General features: G+C 47.4%; 1 protein-coding gene across 5 annotated transcripts in view; it reads left to right on the forward strand.

Annotated features, from left to right (window-relative positions):
• The window catches only part of ADCY3 (adenylate cyclase 3), a 90,361-nt gene that overhangs the window by 27,808 nt on the left and 38,381 nt on the right, over positions 1–24,172 (forward strand). For 4 of the 5 annotated variants that reach the window (XM_019827829.3, XM_011281268.4, XM_011281269.4 and 1 more), the window contains exon 3: positions 17,653–17,802. The exons of the other annotated variant lie outside the window; for it this stretch is intronic. In XM_019827829.3, coding sequence (XP_019683388.2) covers positions 17,653–17,802 — 150 coding nt within the window. The remainder of the gene's footprint in view (positions 1–17,652; positions 17,803–24,172) is intronic. 5 annotated transcript variants of the gene reach the window in all.

A 24,172-nucleotide genomic window follows, 5' to 3' on the forward strand; every position in this document is an offset into this window, starting at 1 on the left:
TCTGTCCCAAAGGGTCCCCAAGTCTGCTGGTGGGCCGGGTATTCCAAGTGAGGAGAAGAATAGGAACTTTCAAATAGTGCTCGTTGTCTTCATTTTCTTCTCACAAAGAGATTCACAATAGAGAGGTTATAAAGCAAAAAGGAAAACAGAAGTTGTCCTAAATCCACAGCAACCACTCCCCACACACAAGACTTTGAATTTTTACCTTTTAGACGATTGGAAGCTATTGATATGTTTCGAGCAGGAGGTAGGGCTTGCAAAAAGACAGTTTTGGAAGATTAATGTGATACCAGGGGATGGGTGGGCAGGATCAGAGAAGGCCCAGGGAGAAGTCTGTGTCTAGTCCTATGGAAGGTCAGGCTTTGGCCAGGAAGTGGCCAGAGGAGTGACAAGGAAGGAGACCAGATGGGACGAATGACCCACTAGAGGCACAAAAATGACCACCAGCCCGACAGGGCTAGTGCTCGTTCAGGCGTTCAGCAAAGGTTTACTGGGTGTGCACAACGTTCAGTGCTGGATTCTAGTTATCTGGAGTTCACGGTCGGTGAGCTGTGGTCCCATCCCTAAGCTGGCAGAAATGGACCTTCAGATGAGTCTGGGTGGGGAAGCAGGCTTGGGTATTCCCACTCACTCAAAGTGTTGTGTCACACCTCTGGCTGCACCTGAGTGTCACCTGGGGGCTTTTAAACAATGTCAATATCTGGGCCTCTGGTTCCATTGTTTTGGGGTGCTGCCTGGGTATAGCTCTCAGGTGATTCTAAGGTGAAGCCTGGGGTGGGAACCCCTGGTAAGGATGAGGAGAGCACCCCCAGGTGGTGCTAATCCAAGACAGTTGAGGTAGAAGAACAGAAATTTAGGAGATGTGATAGTTTGCCAGGCCTTTGAATTTAAAGTTTGGAATTTGAATATGCCATGTGATTAAGACCTCCTTGAGAGACCTGGCCCACGGCCTGGCAGCATCCTCACAGGCCAGTCTTTCTCTTAATATGTGCTAGCTCTTTTGGGAGACTGGAGAAGGGCAATCAGAAAAAGGGACCATAAGAAGGAAATTTGGAAAATGACTTAAAATCCGAATTGAGGACTAGGAGACTAGACTCAAGGCAGGACCAATGAAACCACATTAATAGATGGAAAACATCTCTGTGAGTGTGGCTTTGACTATAACGAAGAGATGCTGGTCAGACAGGGAGGAGGTGTGGCCGCTTGGGGTGAGGGGTGAATATTAGAAAAGGAAAGCAAATCAGTGGACAGAAGAGAAGCAGGTGACAGGCACAGGGAGATGACATGAAGCAGTCCTGTGTGTCTAGAGTTTGGTTTCCAGAGCCAGGGAAGTGAGAGGATCTTGGCTTTGCTTTAATGCTTCTTACACCACCTAGAACAGTAACTCGTAGAAGAGAGTGTGAACTGCAGATCCATGGGCCTCAGTAGGCAGGTGGGACCCAGGAATCTCCCTTCTTCACCTGTTCCCCTGGGGATCCCAGCGCACTTGGCTCAGAAGCACTGACCTAGAGAAATAGCAACTAAGGAGTAAGTCCCAAAGGGTTGAGTTGAAACCAGGGACTAAAAATACCATTCCAGATGTCCCTGGACAGGCTCTGAGGGGCTGTAGGGAAGACAGACCACCGGGTAATGCCTAAGAAGCACAGTGGGAGAGAAGAAACGGGAGGGAGTCCCCAAAGAGGAGGAGCAGTGGCTGGTTTCTGCAGCTGGAGAGTCTGCCAAAAGTTTCACTCTCAAGACTGGAGTCATTCTGAATTGAGAGGTAGGGAACTCTGGAATCCTAAGAGCTTGCTCTGCTCTGTGGGTACGTACAGAGGGGCTTTGATGTTTTTGTGTGATTGGTGATCTCCCTCCACATTTCCTCATGCTAGGTTTATGTGATGATTATATTTCTGGAACTCTAAGAATCTTCTGTCTTCAGATTATGTGCTCCTCTTCCTCTGGGCTGGTACATTTGCTCTTGAGTAAAGTCAGGATCTATACGTTAAATGCAACTGGTATTGCTCAGAGGTTAACAGGACCTGAGCAGGCAGCATAGGACTGTGTTGTCATTCTGATTACTCCTGTAAGTGTGTAGCTAATTTTTTTTTCTTTTTCAACTTTTTTTTAATCTTTATTTATTTTTAAGAGAGAGCGTGAGTCTGGGAGGGGCAGAGAGAGAGGTAGACACAGAATCTGAAGCAGGCTCCAGGCTCTGAGCTGCCAGCGCAGAGCCTGATGTGGGGCTTGAACTCACAGACCGCGAGATCATGACCTGAGCCAAATTCAGATGCTCAACCGACTGAGCCACCCAGGTGCCCCTTTTCTTTTCTTTTTTTTTAATTAATTTTTTAATGTTTATTTTTGAGAGCATGAGTGGGGGGTGGGGCAGAGAGAGAGGGAGACACAAAAGCCAAAGCAGGCTCTAGACTTAGCTGTCAGCACAGAACCCAACATGGGGCTCGAACCCACGAACCAGGAGATCACAACCTGAGCCAAAGACCGATGCCCGACTGACTGAGCCACCCAGACACTGCTTCTTCTTCTTCTTCTTTTTTTTTTTTTACTTTGGTAATCAGAGATTAGCTTAAATTTCCTTTACCATCCAGAATCCATATACTAAAATGTCTGTACAAGCTTGGTGTTGTGAGTGTGTGTGTAGGACCACAACTGAGTGGGCCAGCTCAAGTTTTACTCCCTCTTGGGGGTCTTTGCTGACCTACCCTTTTCTCCATCAGGATCAATCTGTGCTTCCTCTTTTTCCAGTAGCTTCTTTATCTCTGCTCTTGAGATCGTTTTTTTACTGTCCAGGACCCAGGATGGAGCCCTGCCACTTACCAAGACGTCAGTGGGGTTGAGTTTTTTTTTTTTTTTTAAAGGATCTGGAAGCCAAGTATGATTAAACATTTTAAAATAGAGTCCTTTAAGCAAAATTAGAATTATTTGGCCCAGAGAAAAAAGACCAAGGTGACTAAGAGAAGACACAGAATAGTGTGACCACATGTTTTCTGTTTCTAAAGTGAAGCCACCAGGGGAGATGGGGAACTCTTGATTAGTTCTTTGATTCTCAATCATCTGGGCTAACAGGCCCTTTTGAGAATATGATGAGAGCAATGGATTTGCTCCCCTAGAAAAGGGCAAAACACAATTTACCCCTAATTTTAGGGGTTCACTGACTCTCCCATCCTACTCCTCAGATTTGAAGTGAATAATCCCTGGGTCATTATAAAATATTAAATGTTGGGTGTTCATTCCTGCATCTCCTCCCACAGGGAGACAGACCAGATGGCCTTCTATGGTCTTAATCGTCTCTCCCTCAGTGATGTGAGCTGGCTTTGCATCATAGGAGCATTTATCAAGACATCGTGTCCTTATGTTCAGCACGTGTTAGTGGCATTTTCCTCTTAGCCCCAAGGCCTATGATTGACATAAAAATCTGCTTGCTCATATCTTTGTCCTCAGAGTTCATTATTGTTCAGTAATTAAAGCTTAGGAAATTTCACATGAATGCTCAGGGATCCAAAAGGAAGATGGCATTGTACTAGCCAAGGTTTCTTGAGCTCGGGTCTGTTGACATTTGGGGCTAGGTCATTATTTACTGTGAGGCCTGCTTTGTGCACTGGAGGGTATTCAGCAGCAGCCATGGTCTCCACTCAGTAGATGCCGGGAGCACTCTCCTGCCTACTCACCACAACCAAAAAATCAAAAATGTCCCCAGACATATGGCCATATAGCCCCCAGCAGGGTCAGATCACCTCCCCACACACATACACACACACACCACCACCACCACTTGAAAACCACTGCTTCTAGCCTTTCTCTAGCTTGATTTTGGCTCTCTTATCAAGGGGAACACCTCTGTGAAGAATGAACTATTCTCTGGCCTGCCTTCTGGAGCTATTCATGCAGCTAGCTATGCTCTGTGTCAGCCAGTGTATCAGCCCCAGAGGCTGAAAATGTGAGTGAGACACCCTGACCTTGGGGGCTTCCTGTGTTTTAGTTTGAGAGAGAGACACTCAGAAGTATCAGAGGGTGTGGTGGGGTTGTCCATGGAAAAGAGGCATGTGTCCCAGGGCCTTTGCAATAAATTATCCATCCAGGATGGTCTTGGTTAATAGTTTTCCCATGGCTATGTCTTTTTTGTCATTCATATCTCTGTTTAAATGGCCACCACTTCAGGGAGGGGGGGCCAAGATGGCAGAGCAGCATGGAAGTTTTTTGCATCTCTCATCTCTGAAATGCAGCTAGATCAACACCAAACCATCCTGCACACCTAGAAAATTGATCTGAGGATTAACACAGCAATCTGCATAACTTGAACCACAGAACTCGGCAAGTATGTGGCATGAAGAGGTGAACTGGGGGAGAGAGAACCCGCAGAGGGTAGGGAGCTGTTTTTGCTTGTGGAGAGAGGTTGGAGATGGGGGTGGGGGAAGCACAGGAAAAGCACTTCCCCCTGAAAACAGCTGGAGAGAAAGAAAGTAGAAACACCCATAAGGGACTTAACAAAAAAGTGAGAAAGGAGAAAGGAGAGTGTTTGGATACCATAAGACTATACAGGGGAGCACAGAGTCTGAAACTCCTCAGCTTGATACCTGGCAGAGCTCTGGTGGGAAGGGCAAACCCCCAGGAGCAGAAAGTGGGGTCCTTGGGCCACATGGGGAGAAGCAGTTCCCCAGCTGAGAGGACATTTGGTAGAGGCTGTACAGCCTTCCCACAGGCAGAGGTCCCAGTGGACCCCAGAGAACAGCCACATTTGCTGGTGTTGGAACAAGGATGTTAAGGGGCAGTGAAGCCTGGTGCCAGATGTGTGTTGTGATTTACCGTAATCCCTGAAACACTGCTGCTACACGATCATGCGAACTTTTTCTGGGGTGGGCTGGAACCCGGTCTCAGTCTCTGGGCATCTGCAGCAGTGCAGTTGCATGAACGTTCCTGGGAGCAGGCTGGCACCTAGCCATTGCTCAGGGAGACCTTCCCCCAGAGGGTCTGAGTAGGTCAAAGCCACAGGGCCCTCAGAAGTGAGGGGTTTGGAAACACAGCCCCATCTGAGATGAAACTTGGGACGGAGGTGCTGCCTGGCAGCCTGATAGCATGGTCATGGACAGTGTAGAAGCCAGGAGTGGACTGAAGCCAGAGACAAAAGAGGGGTGCTTGATTGCCAGTCAGAGCAAAGAGTTCTGATATTAGAGATTGGGTAGCTGGGTTACACCAGTTTCACCTCTTCTGTGCATGCACATACATGCATATATGTGCCACAATGATCCACCCCAGTAAACTAAGCAGCTCCATCTAGTGGAGAACGGAGCTGTTGCACGAAGCCCCCCCGTCCAACTGTGCCAAGCATGCTGTAGAGGAACATCATAAATCTCTCCACCTGCTTAGTTTACAGACTATAAAGTGCTTCATAGTTTGAATTCTAGGGGAAACTGGGTGTAATTTCAATCATATTTCATTCTGTTCGCTGGTCCATCTGTTCACTTTTTTTCTTCTTGAATACAGAAAGAGAAAAAACTTATTTTTATTTTCCGTTCTTATAAAAAAGATTTTTTCTACAATATTTATTTTTTGTAAGTTTTTATTCTATTTTACTTTCATGATTTCATCTTATTCTATTTTATTGTATTCATTTAAAAAATTTTTCAAACATCTTCCTTGTTTTTTCCTTATGTTTCCTTTCTTTTCTTTTCCTTTTTCCTTTATTCTATCAAGCTGTTTTGACAATCAGACCAAAACACACCTAGGATCTAGCATCCTTTGATGACAACCTTTTTGTGTTGTTTTTAATTTTTTCATTTTAATTTAATTTTATTTTATTCTTTTTCTTCCTTCAAAATGATGAAACAAAGGAATTTACCCCAAAAGAAAGAATAGGAAGAAATGACAGCCAGGGAATTAATGCAGGTACAAGCAAGATGTCTGAACCAGAATTTAGAATCATGACAATAAGAATGCTAGCTGGGGTTGAAAAAAGCATAGAATCCCTTTCTGCGGAGATAAAAAAAAGTAAAATTTAGTCAGGATGAAATGAAAAATGCTATAACTGAGATGCAATCTTGAATGGATGCCATGGTGGCAAGGATGGATGAAGCAGAGCAGTGAATCAGTGATATAGAGGACAAACTTTTGGAGAATAATGAAGCAGGAAAAAGGGAAGCTAAGGCAAAAGAGTATGATATAAGAATTAGAGGACACAGTGACTCATTAAAAAGGAATAAAATCTGAATAATAGGGGTCCCAGAAGATGAAGAGCGAGAAAAAGGGGTAGAAGGTTTATGTGAGCAAATCATAGTGGAAAACTTTCCTAACCTGGGGAAAGACATAGACATCAAAATCCAGGAAACACAGAGAACTCCCATTAGATTTAACAAAGACTGACCATCAACAAGGCCTTTCATAGTCAAATTCACAAAATACACAGACAAGGAAAGAATCATGAAAGCAGCAAGGGAAAAAAAGTCTTTAGCCTACAAAGGAAGACAGATCAGGTTCATAGCAGACCTATCCACAGAAACTTGGTAGGCCAGAAAGGAGTGGCAGGATATATTCAGTGTGCTGAATTGGAAAAATATGCACCCAAGAATTCTTTATCCAGCAAGGTTGTCATTCAAACTGGAAGGAGAGAGAGAATTTCCCAAACAAAAACTAAAGGAGTGCATGACCACTAAACCAGCCCTGCAAGAAATTTTAAGGGGGCTCCTGAGGGTAGAAAAGACAAAACAAAAAAGACCAAAAGCAACAAAGACTAGAAAGGACCAGAGAATACCACCAGAAACTCCAACTCTACAGGCAACACAATGGCAATAAATTCATATCTTTCAGTATTCACTCTAAATGTCAATGGACTACATGCTCCAGTCAAAAGACATATAAAAAAGAATGGATAAGAAAACAAGACTCATCTTTATGCTGTTTACAAGTAACCCATTTTAGACCTAAAATCACCTTCAGATTGAAAGTAAGGGAATGGAAAACATCTGTCATGCTAATGATCACCAAAAGAAAGCCAGAGTAGCCATACTTACAGCAGACAATATAGGTTTTAAAATAAAGACTGTAACAAGAGATGAAGAAGGACATTATATCATAATTAAGGGGTTTATCCACCCAGATGACCTAACAATTGTAAACATTTATGCCCCCAGTGTGGAAGAACCCAAATATATAGATCAATTAGTCACAAACATACAGAAACTCACTGATAATAATACCATAGTAGTAGGGGACTTCAACACCCCACTTACAGCAATGGACAGATTATCTGAACAGAAAGTCAGCAAGGAAACAATGACTTTGAATGGCACACTGGACTGGATGGACTTAACAGATATATTCAGAACATTTCATCCTAAAGCAGCAGAATACACATTCCTCTTGAGTGCACATGGAACATTCTCCAGAGTAGATCACATACTGGGACACAAATTAGCTGTCAACAAGTATGAAAAGATCGACATCATACTGTGCATATTTTCAAACCACAACGCTATGAAACTCGAAATTAACCACAAGAAAAAATTGGGAAAGATAGCTACTTGAAGACTAAAGAACATCCTACTAAAGAATTAATGGGCTAACCAAGAAGTTAGATAGGAAATTAAAAAGTACATGGAAGTCAATGAAGATGATAATGCCAAAACCTCTGAGATGCAACAAAGGTGGTCATGAGAGGGAAGTATATCTTCCTAAAGAAGGAAGAAAGGTCTCAGATACACCCTACACCTAAAGAGCTGGGAAAATAACAGCAAATAAAACCCCAAACCAGCAGAAGATGGGAAATAATAAAGATTAAAGCAGAAATCAATGCTATTGAAATAAATAAAGCAGAACAGATCAATGAAACCAGGAGCTGGTTCTTTGAAAGAACTAACAAAATTGATAAACCCCTAGCCCATTTGATCAAAAAGAAAAAAAGTACCTAAATAAATAAAATCAAGAATGAAAGAGGAGAGATCACAACCGACACTGCAGAAATACAAACAATAATAGAATATGATGAGCAATTATACACCAATAAATTGGGCAATCTGGAAGAAATGGACAAATTCCTAGAAATATATAAACTACCAAAACTGAAATGAGAGGAAATAGAAAATTTGAACAGACCCATAACCAATAAAGAAATCGAATTAGTAATCAGAAATCTCCCAAAAAACAAGAGTCCGGGGCTGGATGGCTTTCCAGGGGAATTCTACCAAATATTTAAAGAAGTGTTAATGCCTATTCTTTTGAAGCTGTTCCAAAAAATGGAAATGGAAGAAAACCTTCCAAACTCATTCTATGAAGCCAGCATTACCTTGATTCCAAAACCAGACAAAGACCCCACTAAAAAGGAGAAGTACAGACCAATTTCCCTGATGAGCATGGATGCAAAAATCCTCAACAAGATACTAGCCGACCAGATCCAACAATACATTAAAAGAATTATTCACCATGACCAAGTGGGATTTATACCTAGGATGCAGGGCTGGTTCAATATCTGCAAAACAATCAGTGTGATCACATCAATAAAAGAAAGGACAAGAACCACATGATCCTCTCAATAGATGCAGAGAAAGCTTTTGACAAAATACAGCATCCTTTCTTGATAAAAACCCTCAAGAAAGGGATAAAACGATCATACCTCAATCATAAAAGTCATATAGGAAAGAGCTATTGCTAATATCATCCTCAATGGGGAAAAACTGAGAGCTTTCCCCCTAAGGTTAGGAACATGACAGGGATGTCTACGCTTGCCATTGTTATTTAACATAGTGTTGGAAGTCCTAGCCTCAGCAATCAGACAACACAAAGGAATAAAAGGCATCCAGATTTGGCAAGGAGGAAGTCAAACTTTCACTCTTCACAGACGACATGATACTGTATATGGAAAACCCAAAAGATTCCACCAAAAAACTACTAGAACTGATTCATGAATTCAGCAAAGTCACAGGGTATAAAGTCTATGCGCACAAATCAGTTCCATTTCTATACACCATTAGTGAAGCAACAGAGAAATCAAGGAATCAATCCTATTTACAATTGCACCAAAACCCATGAAATACCTAGGAATAAACCTAACCAAAGAAGTGAAAAATCTATACACTGAAAACTATAGTAAGCTTATGAAAGAAATTGGAGAAGACACAAAAAAATGGAAAAATATTCCATGCTCCTGGATTGGAAGAAAAATATTGTTAAAATGTTGATACTACCCAAAGCAATCTAGATATTCAATGAAATCCCTATCAAAATAACACCAGCATTCTTCACAGAACTAGACCAAACAATCCTAAAATTTGTATGGGACCAGAAAAGACCCCGAATAGCCAAAGCAATCCTGAAAAAGAAAACCAAGGCTGGATGCATCACAATCCTGGACCTTAAGATGTGTTACAAAGCTGTAATCATCAAGACAGTATGGTACTGGCACAAAAACAGACACTCAGATCAATGGAATAGAATAGAGAATCCAGAAATGGACCCACAGACGTATGGCCAATTAATCTTTGACAAAGCAGGAAAGAACATCCAATGGAATACAGACAGTCTCTTCAGCAAATGGTGTTCGGAAAACTGGACAGTGATATGCAGAAAAATGAACCTGGATCACTTTATTATACCATACACAAAAATAAGCTCAAAATGCGTGAAAGATCTAAATGTGACACAGGCAGCCATCAAAATCCTAGAGGAGAAAGCAGGCAAAAACCTCTTTGATCTTGACCACAGCAACTTCTTACTCAACACATCTCCAGAGGCAAGGGAAACAAAAGCAAAAATGAACTATTGGGACCTCATCAAAATAAAAAGCTTCTGCACAGCAAAGGAAAAAAATCAGCAAAACTAAAAGGCAACCAATGGAGTGGGAGGAGGTATTTGCAAATGACATATCAGATAAAGTGTTAATATCCAAAATCCATAAAGAACTTATCAAACTCAACACCCAAAAAACAATCCAGTGAAAAAATGGGTAAAAGACATGAATAGACACTTTTCCAAAGAAGACCTCTAGATGGCTAACCGACATGAAAAAATGCTCAACGTCACTCATCGTTAGGGAAAATCAAATCAAATCAAATCAAAACCACAGTGAGATACCACCTCACACCAGTCAGAATGTCTAAAATTAACAACTCAGGCAACAACAGATGTTGGCGAGGATGCGGAGAAAGAGGGTCTCTTTTGCACTGCTGGTGGGAATGCAAACTTGTGCAATACTCTGGAAAACAGTATGGAGGTTCCTCAAAAAGTTAAAAATAGAACTACCCTACGACCCAGCAATTGCACCACCAGGTATTTATCCAAGGGATGCAGGTATGCTGTTTCAAAGGGGCATGTGCACCCCAATGTTTATAGCAACGATATCAACAATAGGCAAAGTGTGGAAAGAGTCCAAATGTCCACTGACATATGAATGGATAAAGAAAATGTGGTGTGTGTGTAATATATATATATATATATATATATATATATATATGTGTGTGTGTGTGTGTGTGTGTGTGTGTGTGTATGTATAATGGAGTATTACTCAGCAATCAAAAAGAATGAAATCTTGCCATTTGCAACAATGTGGATGGAACTAGAGGGTATTATGCTAAGCAAAATTAGAGAAAGACAAATATCATATGACTTACCTCATATGTGGAATTTAAGATAAAAAACAGATGAACATAAGGGAAGGGAAGCAAAACAAATATAAAAACAGGGAGGGGGACAAAACAGAAGAGACTCTTAAACACAGAGAACAAACTGAGGGTTGCCGGAGGGGCTGTGGGTGGGAAGATGCGCTAAATGGGGAAGGGGCATTAAGGAGGACACTTGTTGGGATGAGAACTGGGTGTTATACGTAGGGGATGAATCACTGGAATCTACTCCTGAAATCATTATTGCACTATATGCCAACCAACTTGGGTGTAAATTAAAGACAGATGCCACCACTTCGGGAACACCTGTCCTAACCGACCTGCATTAACCGGCTCTTGTCACTTAATGCAGTGTAACAACCCGAAAGTCAGTGGCTCGCAAGCACACGTTTCTCACTCGTACATCCATGGCTAGGCTGGGGCCTGACCTGGGCTGCGTTCAGCTGGGTTTTGCTCCAGGCTGGAGCTTGAGTTTTGCTTGGCTCCACAGGTCCCTCATGCGCTGTACCAGTGAGGTTCTTGGTGCATATTGTTCTCGTGGCAACGGTGGAAGCCCAGAAGGAAGTGCAGGCGAATTACAAACATTTGCTCGTGTCCTATGTGCTGACATCCATTTGACCAGAGCAGATCCCGTGGTCAGAGTCAGCGGGAGGGAACTTTTTTCCGTGAGGCTATGACAAGTGTGTGGCTCTGTGATACTTGTACGGGGGAGTGACGAATTGGGGCCAACAATCTCCTTCACCTTCTAGTCTAAAGCAGCTACCTGTTACTTTATCATTTTTATTCTCTGGGGGGCTCTGATACTTTTATTATCGCATCATGCTCCTTTTTTATCTACTGTTAGCAAAACATCAGCTCCTGACAGCAGGAACTTTTTCTGCCATATTCATTGCTACCTGCCAAATACCTACCTGCCACAGGGTGGACATTCACTAAGTCTTTGAATGAATGAATGAATGAATGAATGAATGATTCTGTTTGGGGATTACCTGGCAGATCATGAGGGGCCTCGTGTAACATGTCACATTGGCTAGATGCCTATTCTGGAAGTCGTCTTTGTTTTGGAAGAAGGTGGACATTGCGTATCTGTTAGCAGAGACTCGCCCAAGCTGTGAAACAACTTGGAAGTTTCTAGAGGTCCTTTTGTTTTGAGGCACGTGGTAGAAACCGGACAAGCTTGGAAGGACCCTTCAGCGGTACCCCAAGGCTCAAACCTTGAATTGTGCTGAGTAGGGTTATATTTCTTGGAGACCCCAGACGTCTCCTGGCACAGGGATGCTGGAGTTTGCTGTGGGCCAGCTCGAGAGCATCTACCCCCTCCGCTGTCTGCAGACCTCCTCACCTGTATAGATGCCACAGGTCCTTCCTGGGTTCTGTGCTCCCCACGGGCCCCCAGTGCCTGGGACTTCAGCCTCCACTGACCCTCGTCACAACTTGGCTGAGTGACATAGGGAAAGCCCTGGCATCATGCTTGGCTGGCGTCTTGCTAGCTGGGCACGAGAGCCGCGGTGGACCCACCCCGAGACCAGGCTGGCTTCTGATACGCAGTCCCCAGGGTCGGAGCAGATGTTTAATTAATGTCTTAAAACTCAAACTCTGCTTTTAGCGGGGAAAAAAGAGTAAGGAGATCTGAGCTCCAGCGTCAGCACTGCCAGGAGACCACAGGCTCACAGCCTCATTTCTGTGGGCTTCAAGTCTCTTCCGTAAAATAATAAGAACTTTGCTTGTTGTGGCCGGTAGGATTGTGAATATGGAGGTGTGATGAAACTCCATTAGTCTTATTGTTAGGCACGAATTTCCCTTCTCCCCTCCGGAGGAATAGAAAGTCACTAAGAACATATTTTGTGCCAAGCCCTGTCCCGGGTGGTGTCGCATATAACCTCTCTTTTGATCTTACTGGCCCAGCCTTTGGGGTTCCTGCGAGGATGAAGAAGTCACATCTCAGAAAGGGAAAGTGACTTGTTCCAGGCCACACAGCCTGCTGGTGGTAGGCGAGGTCTGCGTGACTGCACCGCCCAGCCTCTTTCTGCCACTCGTTCATCCAGTAGGCATTGGCGGCTTCCCGTGTGCCAGACCCGGTCCTAGGCACTGGGGAATCCACAGAGAAACAGAACCAAAGCCCCGTCCCCTTGGAGCTTGCTTTCTAGTGAAGTAAACAGAGTAAACGGACAAATAAAAGGACGAATAAAACGTGCAGATACTTCTCTGCAGGGTCTTAAACAGGAAAACAGAGAGAGTGTGTGGGGGGGGGGGGTGGGGGGAGGTCAGGGCAGGTCTCTGCGAGGAGGGGACATGTCAGCAGGGACCTGACTGATGAGGAAGGTCCCCTCCAGTCTGCAGGGAGCACGGCTCCAGAGTGGGGCCCACAGGCACTGAGTGGCGGCCACCCCAGGCTCCGGCCTGTCTTCCTTGGGCTGGGGAGGTTGGTTGCCTGCAGAGATAACTTCTGCCCTGTTCCTTCCTGCTTTACGGCTCCGTGGAATTTTTTTTTTTTTTCCCAAAACATCTAAGTTGGTTTTAATGAACAGAGGCTCCAGTATGGTCTTCCCCTGACAGCAGAGCATCATGAGGTCTCCAAGGGCAGCTCACAAGGATGTTGGCTCCCAGAGCAGCCTTCTCTCCCTGGGTTTCTTCTCCCCAGTTCTGGAGTATTCTGGAATCTCCAGGCTGGAATGAGCCTATGGGGAGGGGTCGGCCTGGGCAGTTGAGGCACCAGCCTGCCTCCAAGGGGATGACTTCTCTTTTAAAGCCCCGCTTAGAGCAGCCCCATGTCCCTGTGGGCTGGCAGAAATGTGCAGGATGTTGTGATTCATCAAATTCCAAGAGGAAGGACTTCGTAAAGGAATTTTCTCACGGCTGCATTTCTGAGCTGGGGTATTACAAACATTTCATCCGGCTGTCCTGGGTTAGATGAAGCTGTTGAGTCTGAATGTTTACCCACTTGGGAGATTGGTTCATTCTCCTCGTTAGTTTAAAAATCTTGTGTTTAAGAAAAAATAACAGTTCTTTTGCAATGAGATTGCTGCCCAGTCTCTTTCACTGGGGAAAGGGGTTCCCTGGGGTAAGAAGAGGTGACCTCCGTGGCACCCCAGAGCAGAGCTTCTCAGGCTTGTGCGGGGGAATCCCCCCCGAGACGGAAACGAGTGTTGAGTCCAGTGTGACAAGCTGCCCCCACCCTCTCCTGGGCCACCCCGAAGAGCCAGGAGGCCGCATCAGGGCTCCTGCTTGGCCTTCGGAACTGCCTAAGCTGGGAACCTCCCTGTCTGTCCACAGGGTCAGGTGTCATGTCTGCAAACCCCTGGCGCTGAGCTCCCTCAGGCAATCATTGACGATGATGAGAGGAGAAGCCTTCCTGCCACGCTTGGCCGCCGAGTGTGGTATCCGAGGCAGTCTTTGTTTCTGAGACCCCATCTCTGTAGAGCCCGCGTCTTCCTGAAGCCGTGCATCACCTCCCTGATCGGATGTGATCCCCACCCACCCGACCTCTGTCTGCATCTTTGCGCAGCCTCATCTCCTGGATATTTCCGGGACCATCCCCACTACTGTCCTGGCCTGCACCCCGCCCAGCAAAATGACCGAGCCTCATTCCTCTGTTCTTGGGCTGAGGTGGCGTGGGAGAGGGTTGGGGTGCAGCAGCTGGGATATTAGAGGGCTGCGTCCCGGGGAGACCATGAGGCTGGGAGGTCAGGTTTGTGATGGCTTCTGGCCTGCTCATCTGCTCCCCAGAAGGGGAAGGGCAAATAGGGGGAAGACCATACTGGACCCCTCTGAAGGGGTCGGGGTGAGGGGCAAGTTGTGACGTGGTTGCACTACCTCAGGTGGCTCTGGGGAGCACGGGATCCACAGCAACCCTGAGGACCCTTTCGTTGAGGTAAGTTTAGAGAATTGGGGGAGCTCTGAGAAGCACAGCCTGGGGCTCCTGGGAGAATCCTCTAGGAAGGAATAAGCTCACTGCGATGCAGGGAGAGAATTCCCTGGCACGGGGGGGGGGGGACGTGCGGGACCCACAGGACTCTCCGGCGTGTGGCCTGGACATGGCCATTTGCCTCCACATCCCCTCAGATGAGCTGAGAGTGCAGGTCGAGAAGGGGTGGGCAGGGGACAGGAAGCGGTATGACCCTCTGGCCACCCTGGGAACCGACCCGCCTTGCCTTCCCTCCAGCCTTTCCGAGCAGGTCATTTCCAGGCCCACCTTTGCCCTCAGAAGTGAGGTCTGATGAGGGCCAGCCGGGGTCAGGACTGCAGGGACTTCCGAGATGAGGTAGGCCGCCCCTCAGCTCATGGGTGGTGAAGTGGGGGCTCAGGGAAGTTTCTTGACCTAGCAGGTTCCCCATCCAGCGAGGGGCAGGGCAACAGTCCAGGGCTCCTCCTAAGTTTGTTTTCTGCACCTGCCAAGTGGAATGCAAACGTGGGTCTTATTTTAAAATAGGCTGAAGGGAGTGCTGTCCCGTAGAGATGGTTTCCATTGTGAACCAAACCTGAATCCTGTTATACTCTTTGTTTGTTTGTTTGTTTGTTTGTTTGTTTTGAGAGGGAGAGAGGGAGCGAGGGAGCAGGGGAGGGACAGAGAGAATCCAAAGCAGGCTCCACACTGTCAGCACAGAGTCCAACGCAGGGCTCAAACTCCCGAACCAAGAGATCGTGACCTAAGCCAAAATCGAGAGTCAGACGCTTAACCGACTGAGCCACGCAGGCACCCCTGTTATACTCTTTGGATAATAACCTTTGGTGGGAGTTGGTTTAAAGCTTTCCTGTTACAGTTGCTCTCTGTCTACAGAGCAGGTGGTTTACTTAAGGAGGGACCCCGATGGGGAGTAAAACAGTTATTACTGACACTGGCTCAGTGCTTACACTTTATGGAGTCTGCTCTATCCACCCCGTGAGGTGGACAGCAGGACCTGCTGGGGGGCAAGAGACCCCTAGGCGTGGAGCTCTGTCCATGGCTCAGTGTGACAGCCCAGGTGGTGGCCAGGGCCAGAGATGGGTCTGGAGCCTCTGGTTCAGAGTTGTTGACACCGGTAGGTATGGGGCCCAGACTTGTGGCTCGTCTGCGTGCAGCTACTCCCTTGACCTCTAGGACCTAGAGACCCTCGGCCCTGGTGACTGCTGTATCCGGACCCTGTGTGGGTTTTGGCAAAGCGCTCCCACTCAGTGAGATGCCTGAGGTACAGCCTGACCTTGTTGACTAGCTTCCTGTGCCATGAATTTGGGACTGGGCGGATTCTAAGGCTATACAGCCCCAGAGGAAGGTGACCTTTGGGCTGGTAGACATTCTTGGACCTCAGGCCAGACCGGCTTGGAGACGCAGCGTGATCTTTGTGATTTGCTTTGACTCACTTAATGTAAATTGGCAGCTCTTTGGGTTATCAGGTATTTAATAAGTGTCCTGAGGCCATATTGATAGTGCTCAGGTGGGAATGGCCTATCATGTCCAAGCAAAAGTTCAAGAGATATCCCTTAGGATTTTTGAAATTGCCCACTTGCCCCATGAATGGTATAGTGATGGGCTGCCCAGCCCCAAGAACACAATGAGTTGTTAGTTGCTGGAACCAGCAGTTTAAGGAGCTTGTGAGGTCTGCGTCTGGTGACTTTATGACCAGTCTCAAGACACATCGCATGTACTAACTCATTATTCAGTGGGCCTGTGATGAGTGCCCAGGCCTGCAGGAACTTTCTGCCGGGGGTGGTGGGTCCTCAGGGTTAGCACTGATCAGCCCTGATAAAACACAAAAACAAAGGGGAATATGGCATAACCAAGAGTATCCAGAAAATTAATGTCAGAATTAACCTCTCATCGTCTATTAAGCCATCTTCTTTAAAAATCTAAAATTGACTTCCCTGCATTTTTCGCCTACCCAGAATCCATTATCCTTCACTAAGAGAACACTTTCTCTTCCTGGGGCCAGAAATGAAGAACTTCTGCCTCCCTACCCGCATCTCAGCTAGACTTCTGCCTGAGAAACCACGCCCTTCAGAGGAGGGGTCTGCCTTCCTCAGGCGGGACCTCAGGGAACCCAGGTGGGGAGGGTGTGAGCCTCAGGGCATGGGCGGGGCCAGACCTTGTTGGAGCTGGCTCCTGGCGGGTGGCTTTGGAGAAGCAGGAGGAGCTAGAACCTGGTGCAGCCCCAGATGGGGCCCAGTCAGGGTCAGAGACTGGGGCCCAGGAAATGAGCACCAGGAAATGAGATGTGGTTTGAACGTTCAGGTCCATATCCAAGGTTACCTGCAGCAGGCGGCGGTTGAGTCTGCAATCCCAGCAGCCTGTGGAAACGGGCTGGGGACCACAGACACCTAGGGGAGCCTGGACGGTGCCAAGGATGGAGGAACAGACTCAGTGCCCAAGAAGGCCTTTGTACCGATGTACTGAGCTTGCAGGACAGACATCCGTCGCACAGCTGCCCTGTCCCCTTCCCGTAACTTCCTCATGGGACCTCGGTACTGGTACCGGCCACCCCTCATCTGCTGGCAGGTGGGGTTGGCTGGGAGGATGCCCGTGAATGCCAGACACCTGTATACCTGCAGCGTCACGTGGAAGGTAGCGTGAGGGCTGGGAGTTGGCCCAGCACGGCTTCACATCTGTGACCTTCAGTGCAACCTGCAGCTTTTAGGATTATACACCCCCAGCTAGTAGATCGGGGTTTTGTACACTCTCCTCCCAGCTAATCAGCACAGCACCTAAGGGCGCCTAATAAGTGAGTCCTCAGTAAGCGGTGGTTGAACAAATGAGAGAATGAATGAATTGGGGAGCAGAGGGACCGTCAGGCCACGCAGGTGCACGGGATCGGCCAATTTAGCTGCGCTGTGAGCAGGAGAGGCAAACAGCCCCATAACCAGCCTTCCAGGCCGGGGCCTCACCCGCCTATGGTAAGCGGGGCAGGGTCTGTTCCAGGGCCCTAAACGTCCCATCAGGGTCAGAGGCTCGCCGGGGCCCTCCCTGGACACTGGGCAACTAGGGGTTTGATTTTCGTTACCACCCACCCCCCCCTTCTCCATCCTCTCTCCTGAGCATGTGCCTTCACCATTGTCCTTTTCTCTCCTCGGGGCACAGATCCTGGCCAACGTCTGCCTCTACCTGTGCGCCATCATGGTGGGCGTCATGTCCTACTACATGGCGGACCGCAAGCACCGCAAGGCCTTCCTGGAGGCCCGCCAGTCGCTGGAGGTGAAAATGAACCTCGAGGAGCAGAGCCAGCAGCAGGTGAGGTCCTCGCGGGGTGGCCATGCGGCCGTGCAGGCCTGGAGCCCGGGGCCAGCGACCAGGGCCAGAGAGGGGCCGATTGGGAGGGGGTGGGCCTGGGACAGTGCAGCCCCCCCTCCCCCCCGCCCCCAGGGCTCCCCGGGGCTCGGGGATCACCTGCCAGGGCCAGGTGTCGGCTGCCTCCTGGGCCTCTAACCGTCACAGGGCTCCTTCTGACTTCGGAGAGCTTGCCTTGCTGGAAGCCCTGTCCTCTCTCCTCCTCTGTGCTTGACCTACTCCTCCCCTCCTCCTGTTTTTTCCCCCCCTATAATTTAAAACTTTTTAAAGAACTACATTGGCCCAAGCAGTCACCAACGACTCCTTGTGTTCCTCTCTCTCAGGTGAAAAAGTTCTCTGGGTTAATTCTAAGTGCTTTTCCCCCCATGGGCATCACTTCAGGTCAGTCCTCCTCTGCCACCCTTTCCGGTTCTACGGCTGATTCGCCATGTGTCCCTGCTGTGCACTCTGAGCCGTGTTCTCTGCAGCGGGGTGGGCCCAGCCCATAGCAGGGGGGCCTTCTGGGTGAGGCCCATCAACCTGCTCGCCTCCACCCAGGGCGCTAAGTTTCCTTCACGCTCTGTGCGTCTCCCACTTCCTTCTCCTTCTGAGTCCTCGATGAAGAAGTAAAACCAGTCCAAACCCTGGGGACCCCACTGTTTACATTTTTCCATTGAGAGAAGTGCCTGCTGCCCCCGCTCTTTGTTTACTGGCTTTACTCCAGCCTGATCCACCACAGAACCACCCAGTTCTCGTGTGATTCAGTCTTTTAAATAGTTTCTGGTCTGGATTCATCTCTGATGCCTTTTGAAGGTCTGCAGAAATTACATCCACCAACTTCCTGTTATCCATAGGTTTATTTCCTGCTAACAAACAAACTCAATAGTTTGAAAATAGAGGATTCCCTGTTCTGGGAACCATGTCATTTTGTGTTCAGGTGGTGCTCTTGGCTCTGGATTCGCTGAAACGGCTGTTTTCCACTCAGGTGGACAGGGCCAGAGTTTCGGGGGCCTCTCTGGAGCTTTTGCCTGGGGGCCTCCTTGGCGGGCCTCCCCTTTTCTAGATGATGCTCTTCGAAGGCACACACTGAGTCATTTGCTGATGAGTCCTCACTTCCTCTCTCCTGGGGATGTGTTTTCTCTGTTTACCAAGGAGATCTAGAAGCTTCTGAGCTGGGCCTCAGACTCCACTCCTTCAGAAGACAGGTTTCAGAAGAGGAATCTCCCCAGCCTCTGTTGCCACAAGGGGCCAAGCTTAGCAGGTCATTGAATTTGCCTCCTTGTCCCCACCCCTGTAGCCTGTGGTTACCCACGAGCTGCTTCTGCTTGAATGTATGTAAAGAATCCCGTCCATTACTGGCTTTAGAGTGTCTTGAAAGGCGTTCTTCAGTTTCTGTTTTACATGCTGGCTGGGTTCTTTCTGTATCTCCTCTCTCATACCGTGGAGGCATCCCTCTGGATTCTCTACATTTAAAAAAAAAAAAAAAAAAAAAAAAAAAGCTTGTGTCATCGCTTATCTAGGTCAGGAGTTCTTTTTCTAGAGTATTTGTGCAGCCTTCAGCACACCCGTCAGTCTTGTCTGTCTCAGGACGTATAGTTGGTATAATCCAGGACATCCTCAGTCACATCAAACAGTGCTTGGTGGGGGGTGTCCCGGTGCAGTAGAGGAAGGTCCTGTGTCTCACCTGGATCTGATATTCTCTGCATAGATAATATAGACAAGTTATCCCCCTCTTAGAGCCTTGCTTTCCTCATCTGCAAAGTGGGGGTGTTGAGACTCCAGAGCAGGAGTATTGATGCTTGTCTTTAGGTTTCCCTGAAGGCAGAAATACAAGCAGAAGTGCTTTGTAACCTGTAGAGCTTGGAAATGGGGACGGTCAGGCTGCAGTGCCCAGGCCGTGGAGTACATGGGCATTTTCTAATGGCCCCGCTGGGCAGGGGCAGGGTTGGGAGCCTGACAAAGAGGGCCATTCCTACCTGCTCCGGGACTCCTGAGCGCCACGTAGCAGCCAGGGGGCGCTGGCAGCCTCTCCGGGCCACGCTGCTCCTCTGCTGTGTTGTGAGCAGTAGCAGAGCAGACACTGGCTCCAGGAGAGAGGGGTCCAGGGAGGCCGAAGGGAGGTGCACAGGGTGGAGAGGCACAGATGCACACCCCCAGGCTTCAACATTTTTATTTATTTTTGGGACAGAGAGAGACAGAGCATGAACGGGGGAGGGGCAGAGAAAGAGGGAGACACAGAATAGGAAACAGGCTCCAGGCTCTGAGCCATCAGCCCAGAGCCTGACGCGGGGCTCAAACTCACGGACTGCGAGATCGTGACCTGGCTGAAGTCGGACGCTTAGCCGACTGCGCCACCCAGGCGCCCCGAGCACACCCCCAGGCTTAACTGGGACACAGCAGGTGCCTGTAAGTATCTATCGAGTGGAATGAATTTGTCTTGCCCAGCTCTAGCCTGAGTGTGACCTTGGGCCAGCTCCTTGGCCTCTTTGGGCCTCAGTTTCCCTATGTGTAAAGTGTACGTGAGAATAAAACCTTTGGTGAAAATCAGATAATCTGCGTCTATCCCTTTGGGAATGAGAAAAGCACTGTTACCATCAGGAGGGGCGGAATTCTGCACACACACCCCCGCCCCAAAACTGGGTGTTGCAGTTTGCCCATGTTTTCCTTAGGACTCTTGTGACCGTGTGCATGAGATCTGCTTGCAATTTTACTTCCTTTCTGTGTCCTTGGCAGGTTTGGACGTCATGGTTGTGCTGGGTTTAGGAAATAAGTGTTTCCTCTTTCTAACCTGGGAGAGTTTGAAGAAGATATGGGTTCTTTGCAGGAGTAGCAGGACTCTCGGGGCGCCGGGGTGGCTCGGTTGAGCATTCAGCTCTTGATTTCTGCTCAGGTCATGATCCCAGGGTCGTGGGATCGAGCCCCGCATCAGGCTCCATGCTAACAGCACAGAGCCTGCCTGGGATTCTCTCTCTCTCTCTCTCTCTCTCTCTCTCTCTCTCTCTCTCTCTCTCCCCCTCTCCCTCTCCCTCTCCCTCTCCCTCTCCCTCTCCCTCTCCCTCTCCCTCTCCCTCTCCCTCTCCCTCTCCCTCTCTCTCTCCCCCCGCCTCCCTCCCTTTCCCTCCCTCCCTCTCCTTCTCCCTCTGCCCCCTCCCCAGCTCTCGTGCACACTCTCTTGCTCTGGCGTGTTCTCTCAAATAAAAAAAAATGACTCACTAGTGAAGCCTTGTGGCTCAGGAGTTTTCTTTATGAGATTCAGTCTCCCTCAAAGGTACGAGGTTTTTTGTATAAGTTATAACGTGTTTTTGTTTTTTCAGGAACTTAACCAACTTCATATGAATATGTCCCATTTTTGACGTGGGATTTTGTCTTTCCGTGGGTTTTATAGCGATATTCCCTTTTCATTACTGATATTGCTAGTTTGGGCCTTCTCTTTTTTTTATTTGTCCTTAATCTGTCTTGCTGAGGTTTATTAACGTTTGAGCCTTTTCAGTGAACCACCTTTTTGTTGCTTTCTTTGTGCACTTCCGTAATGCATTATGTTTTTGACTTTGATTCTCTTCTGCTTTCTTTGAGGTTGACATCATGTCCTTTTTTACCTTCTTGAGATGGAATTTAACTGATTTAAGCATTTTTCTTTTCTAAAACACGCTCCTGGTGCTCGGATGTCCCGCGTTATGTGCTTTTGCTTCCTTCTACAGATTTTGATATGTCCTATTTCTGTTGTCATTTAGTTCAAAATACTTTCTAATTTCCACTGAGATATCTTTGATCCCCAGGCTGTTTGAGGGTACATCAATTAGTTTGCAAGCATACAGGGAATTTTTAAGGCCCTCTTTTTATTATTGATTTCAGTTTACTTTGCTGCAGTCAGAGAACATATTCTGTGTAATCTCAGTCCTTTGAAATCCGTCAGAACTTGATTTTTGACCTCTCATTTTTGATTGATTTTGATGTACTTAAAGACAACATGGATTTTTACAAAAATGCATCAAAATATCTTCCAACAATGAAGTAATGCTGATACATGTCCATCATGATGCATTTGCATCTACCCCAAATTTTTACCTTTTTGGGCACAGTGCAAGGGCCTCCCAACATTTAATTCCCCTTCCCCCAGACTTTCTGGCTATTGCAAGTTTTTTATTTATCCATTTTTTATTTATTTTTATTATTTTTTTAATGTGTATTTATTTTTGAGAGAGACAGAGCATGAGCGGGGGAGGCACAGAGAGAGGGAGACACAGAATCTGAAGCAAGTTCCAGGCTCTGAGCCGTCAGCGCAGAGCCCGATGCGGGGCTCGAACTCTTGAACTGCGAGATCATGACCTGAGCCTGAAGTCAGATACTAAACCAGCTGAGCCACCCAGGCGCCCCCCCCCCCTTTTTTTAAAGTTTATTTATTTTGAGAGAGAGAGAGATGGGGGGGGGCGGGCAGAGAGAGAGAGAGAATCCCAAGCAGGCTCTGCCCTGTCAGTCCAGCTCTTCCATCCTCTTGAAGAATTCCCCTTAGTGTCACTCTTCACGAAGGTCTGTTAGGGAAGTCTCTGCATTTCTAATTGCCTGGAAATGTGTTCAGTTTGCTTTCGGTTTTGGAAGTCACTTGCTGTCAGAGGTAGAATTCTAGGTCGACAGCGCTGGACTCAGAGCCCTTTGAAGGCGTCATTCCGTTATCCTGTGGCTTCTGCTATTTTTGTTGAAATGCCGGCTGGCTGCCTGACACACTCTTGCTCCTTTTAAAGTAATACGTAGTTTTTGTATTTTTTTCCTCCGGTTGCTCTTATAGTCTGTCTCTGGTGTCCAGCAGTTTCATGGTGACGCGCCTGGCGGTTTTCTTTGCAGTTACCCCGCGTGGTATTTGAGGAGCTTCTTGAATTGATGGCTTGATGTCTTTCATCAGTTTTGAGATGTTCAGCCAGTATCTCTTTGCCCCGTTCTTTCCTTTCCTTCCAGGACTCTAGATGTCCTTGTTAGACATTACCATGTTCCAGAAATCTCTGTGTTTTTTTCTGAATCTTCCTTTTTTTTTCCTTCGCTTCAAACTGAATATTTATACTGATGTGACTTCCAGGTTACTAATCCTTTGTCTGCTCAGTGCTTGAGCTCCTCTGTTGCATCCTTAATTTCAATATTGCATTTTTTTCGTCTCTAGAATTTCCATTTGACTTAAGTGAAAGACACATTCCACTTCTCTGGTGAAGTTCTCCATTTTGTCATCTATTCTTTGGAACATAGTAAAAATTTTAAACTTTTGGACAACGGCAATATCTGAAATACTGACGTTCTGCTTTTCCCTGTTGATTTTTGGTCCCATCTCATGGCATCATGGCCTTTAACATTTTTTTTTTAATTAAAAAAAAATTTCTTTAAGTTTGAGAAAGACAGAGCACGGGTTGGGGAGGGGCAGAGAGAAAGGAAGAGAGAGAGAATCCCAAGCAGGCTCCACACTGTCAGCGTGGAGCCCCATGTGGGGCTCGAACTCATGAAACTGTGAGATCATGATCTGAGCCAAAACCATGAGTCAGATGCTTAACTGAGCCACCCGCATCCTGGCCTTTCTAAAAAAACGCTGGATAAATTAAATGCTGAATATCATGTATGGAAAATAGTAGCAGCTCTGAAGGATGTGTCTCTCCAGAGAGGACTGACTTTTCTTGCACCTCACCTTGATCCAATGTGGGGTCTAGAAGATTTGGGGCTGGGGTTTAGTCCGAGAGCTGGTTTCTGTTGTGCCTACTCTTAGGAAATAGTCCTTCAAGGGTCTTAACTCAAAGGCTGGTCCTCCCCTTGAAGGACCCTGGACTCCCCGCCACAATGAGACAGCCAAACTACCCTTCAGTGTTAGCCTCTCAGCTCTCACTTTCCACTTGGGTTCTTGGTCTCTCACCCCATGTCGCTTGGTGGTGGGCAGACGCCTTGCAGGATTTGTGTAGAGAAAGGCTCTCTTGTCTCCAGGACCTCACCCCGCTGCTCTGCCTTGGAATGCTTGCTCACCCATCCTTGCTTCTCCACCCCCTTGAAAGCTGAAGCCATTGCTCTCCGTCCATCCTCTGAACCCTGACCTCAAGGGCAAAAGTGAGAGAGTGTGTTGGGCTCGCTCAAGTGTGTTTCCCTGCCCTCAGAGACCTTGTCCCCTCCCATCCTAGCCACCTTGGTTGTTTCCCATAGGCTTCAGATAGCTGTCTTATCCAGCTTCTGTAGTTGTTCGTGGCTTAAGTGTCGGTCTGGTGTAAGCTCCTCTGTAATAGCAAGAAAGAGGGGTGCCTAGGGGGCTCAGTCGGTTGGGAGTCCAACTTCGGCTCAGGTCACGATCTCGTGGTTCATAAGTTCGAGCCCC

The sequence above is a fragment of the Felis catus genome, chromosome A3 (assembly GCF_018350175.1).
Source record: "Felis catus isolate Fca126 chromosome A3, F.catus_Fca126_mat1.0, whole genome shotgun sequence".
NCBI classification, from domain to species: domain Eukaryota; kingdom Metazoa; phylum Chordata; class Mammalia; order Carnivora; family Felidae; genus Felis; species Felis catus.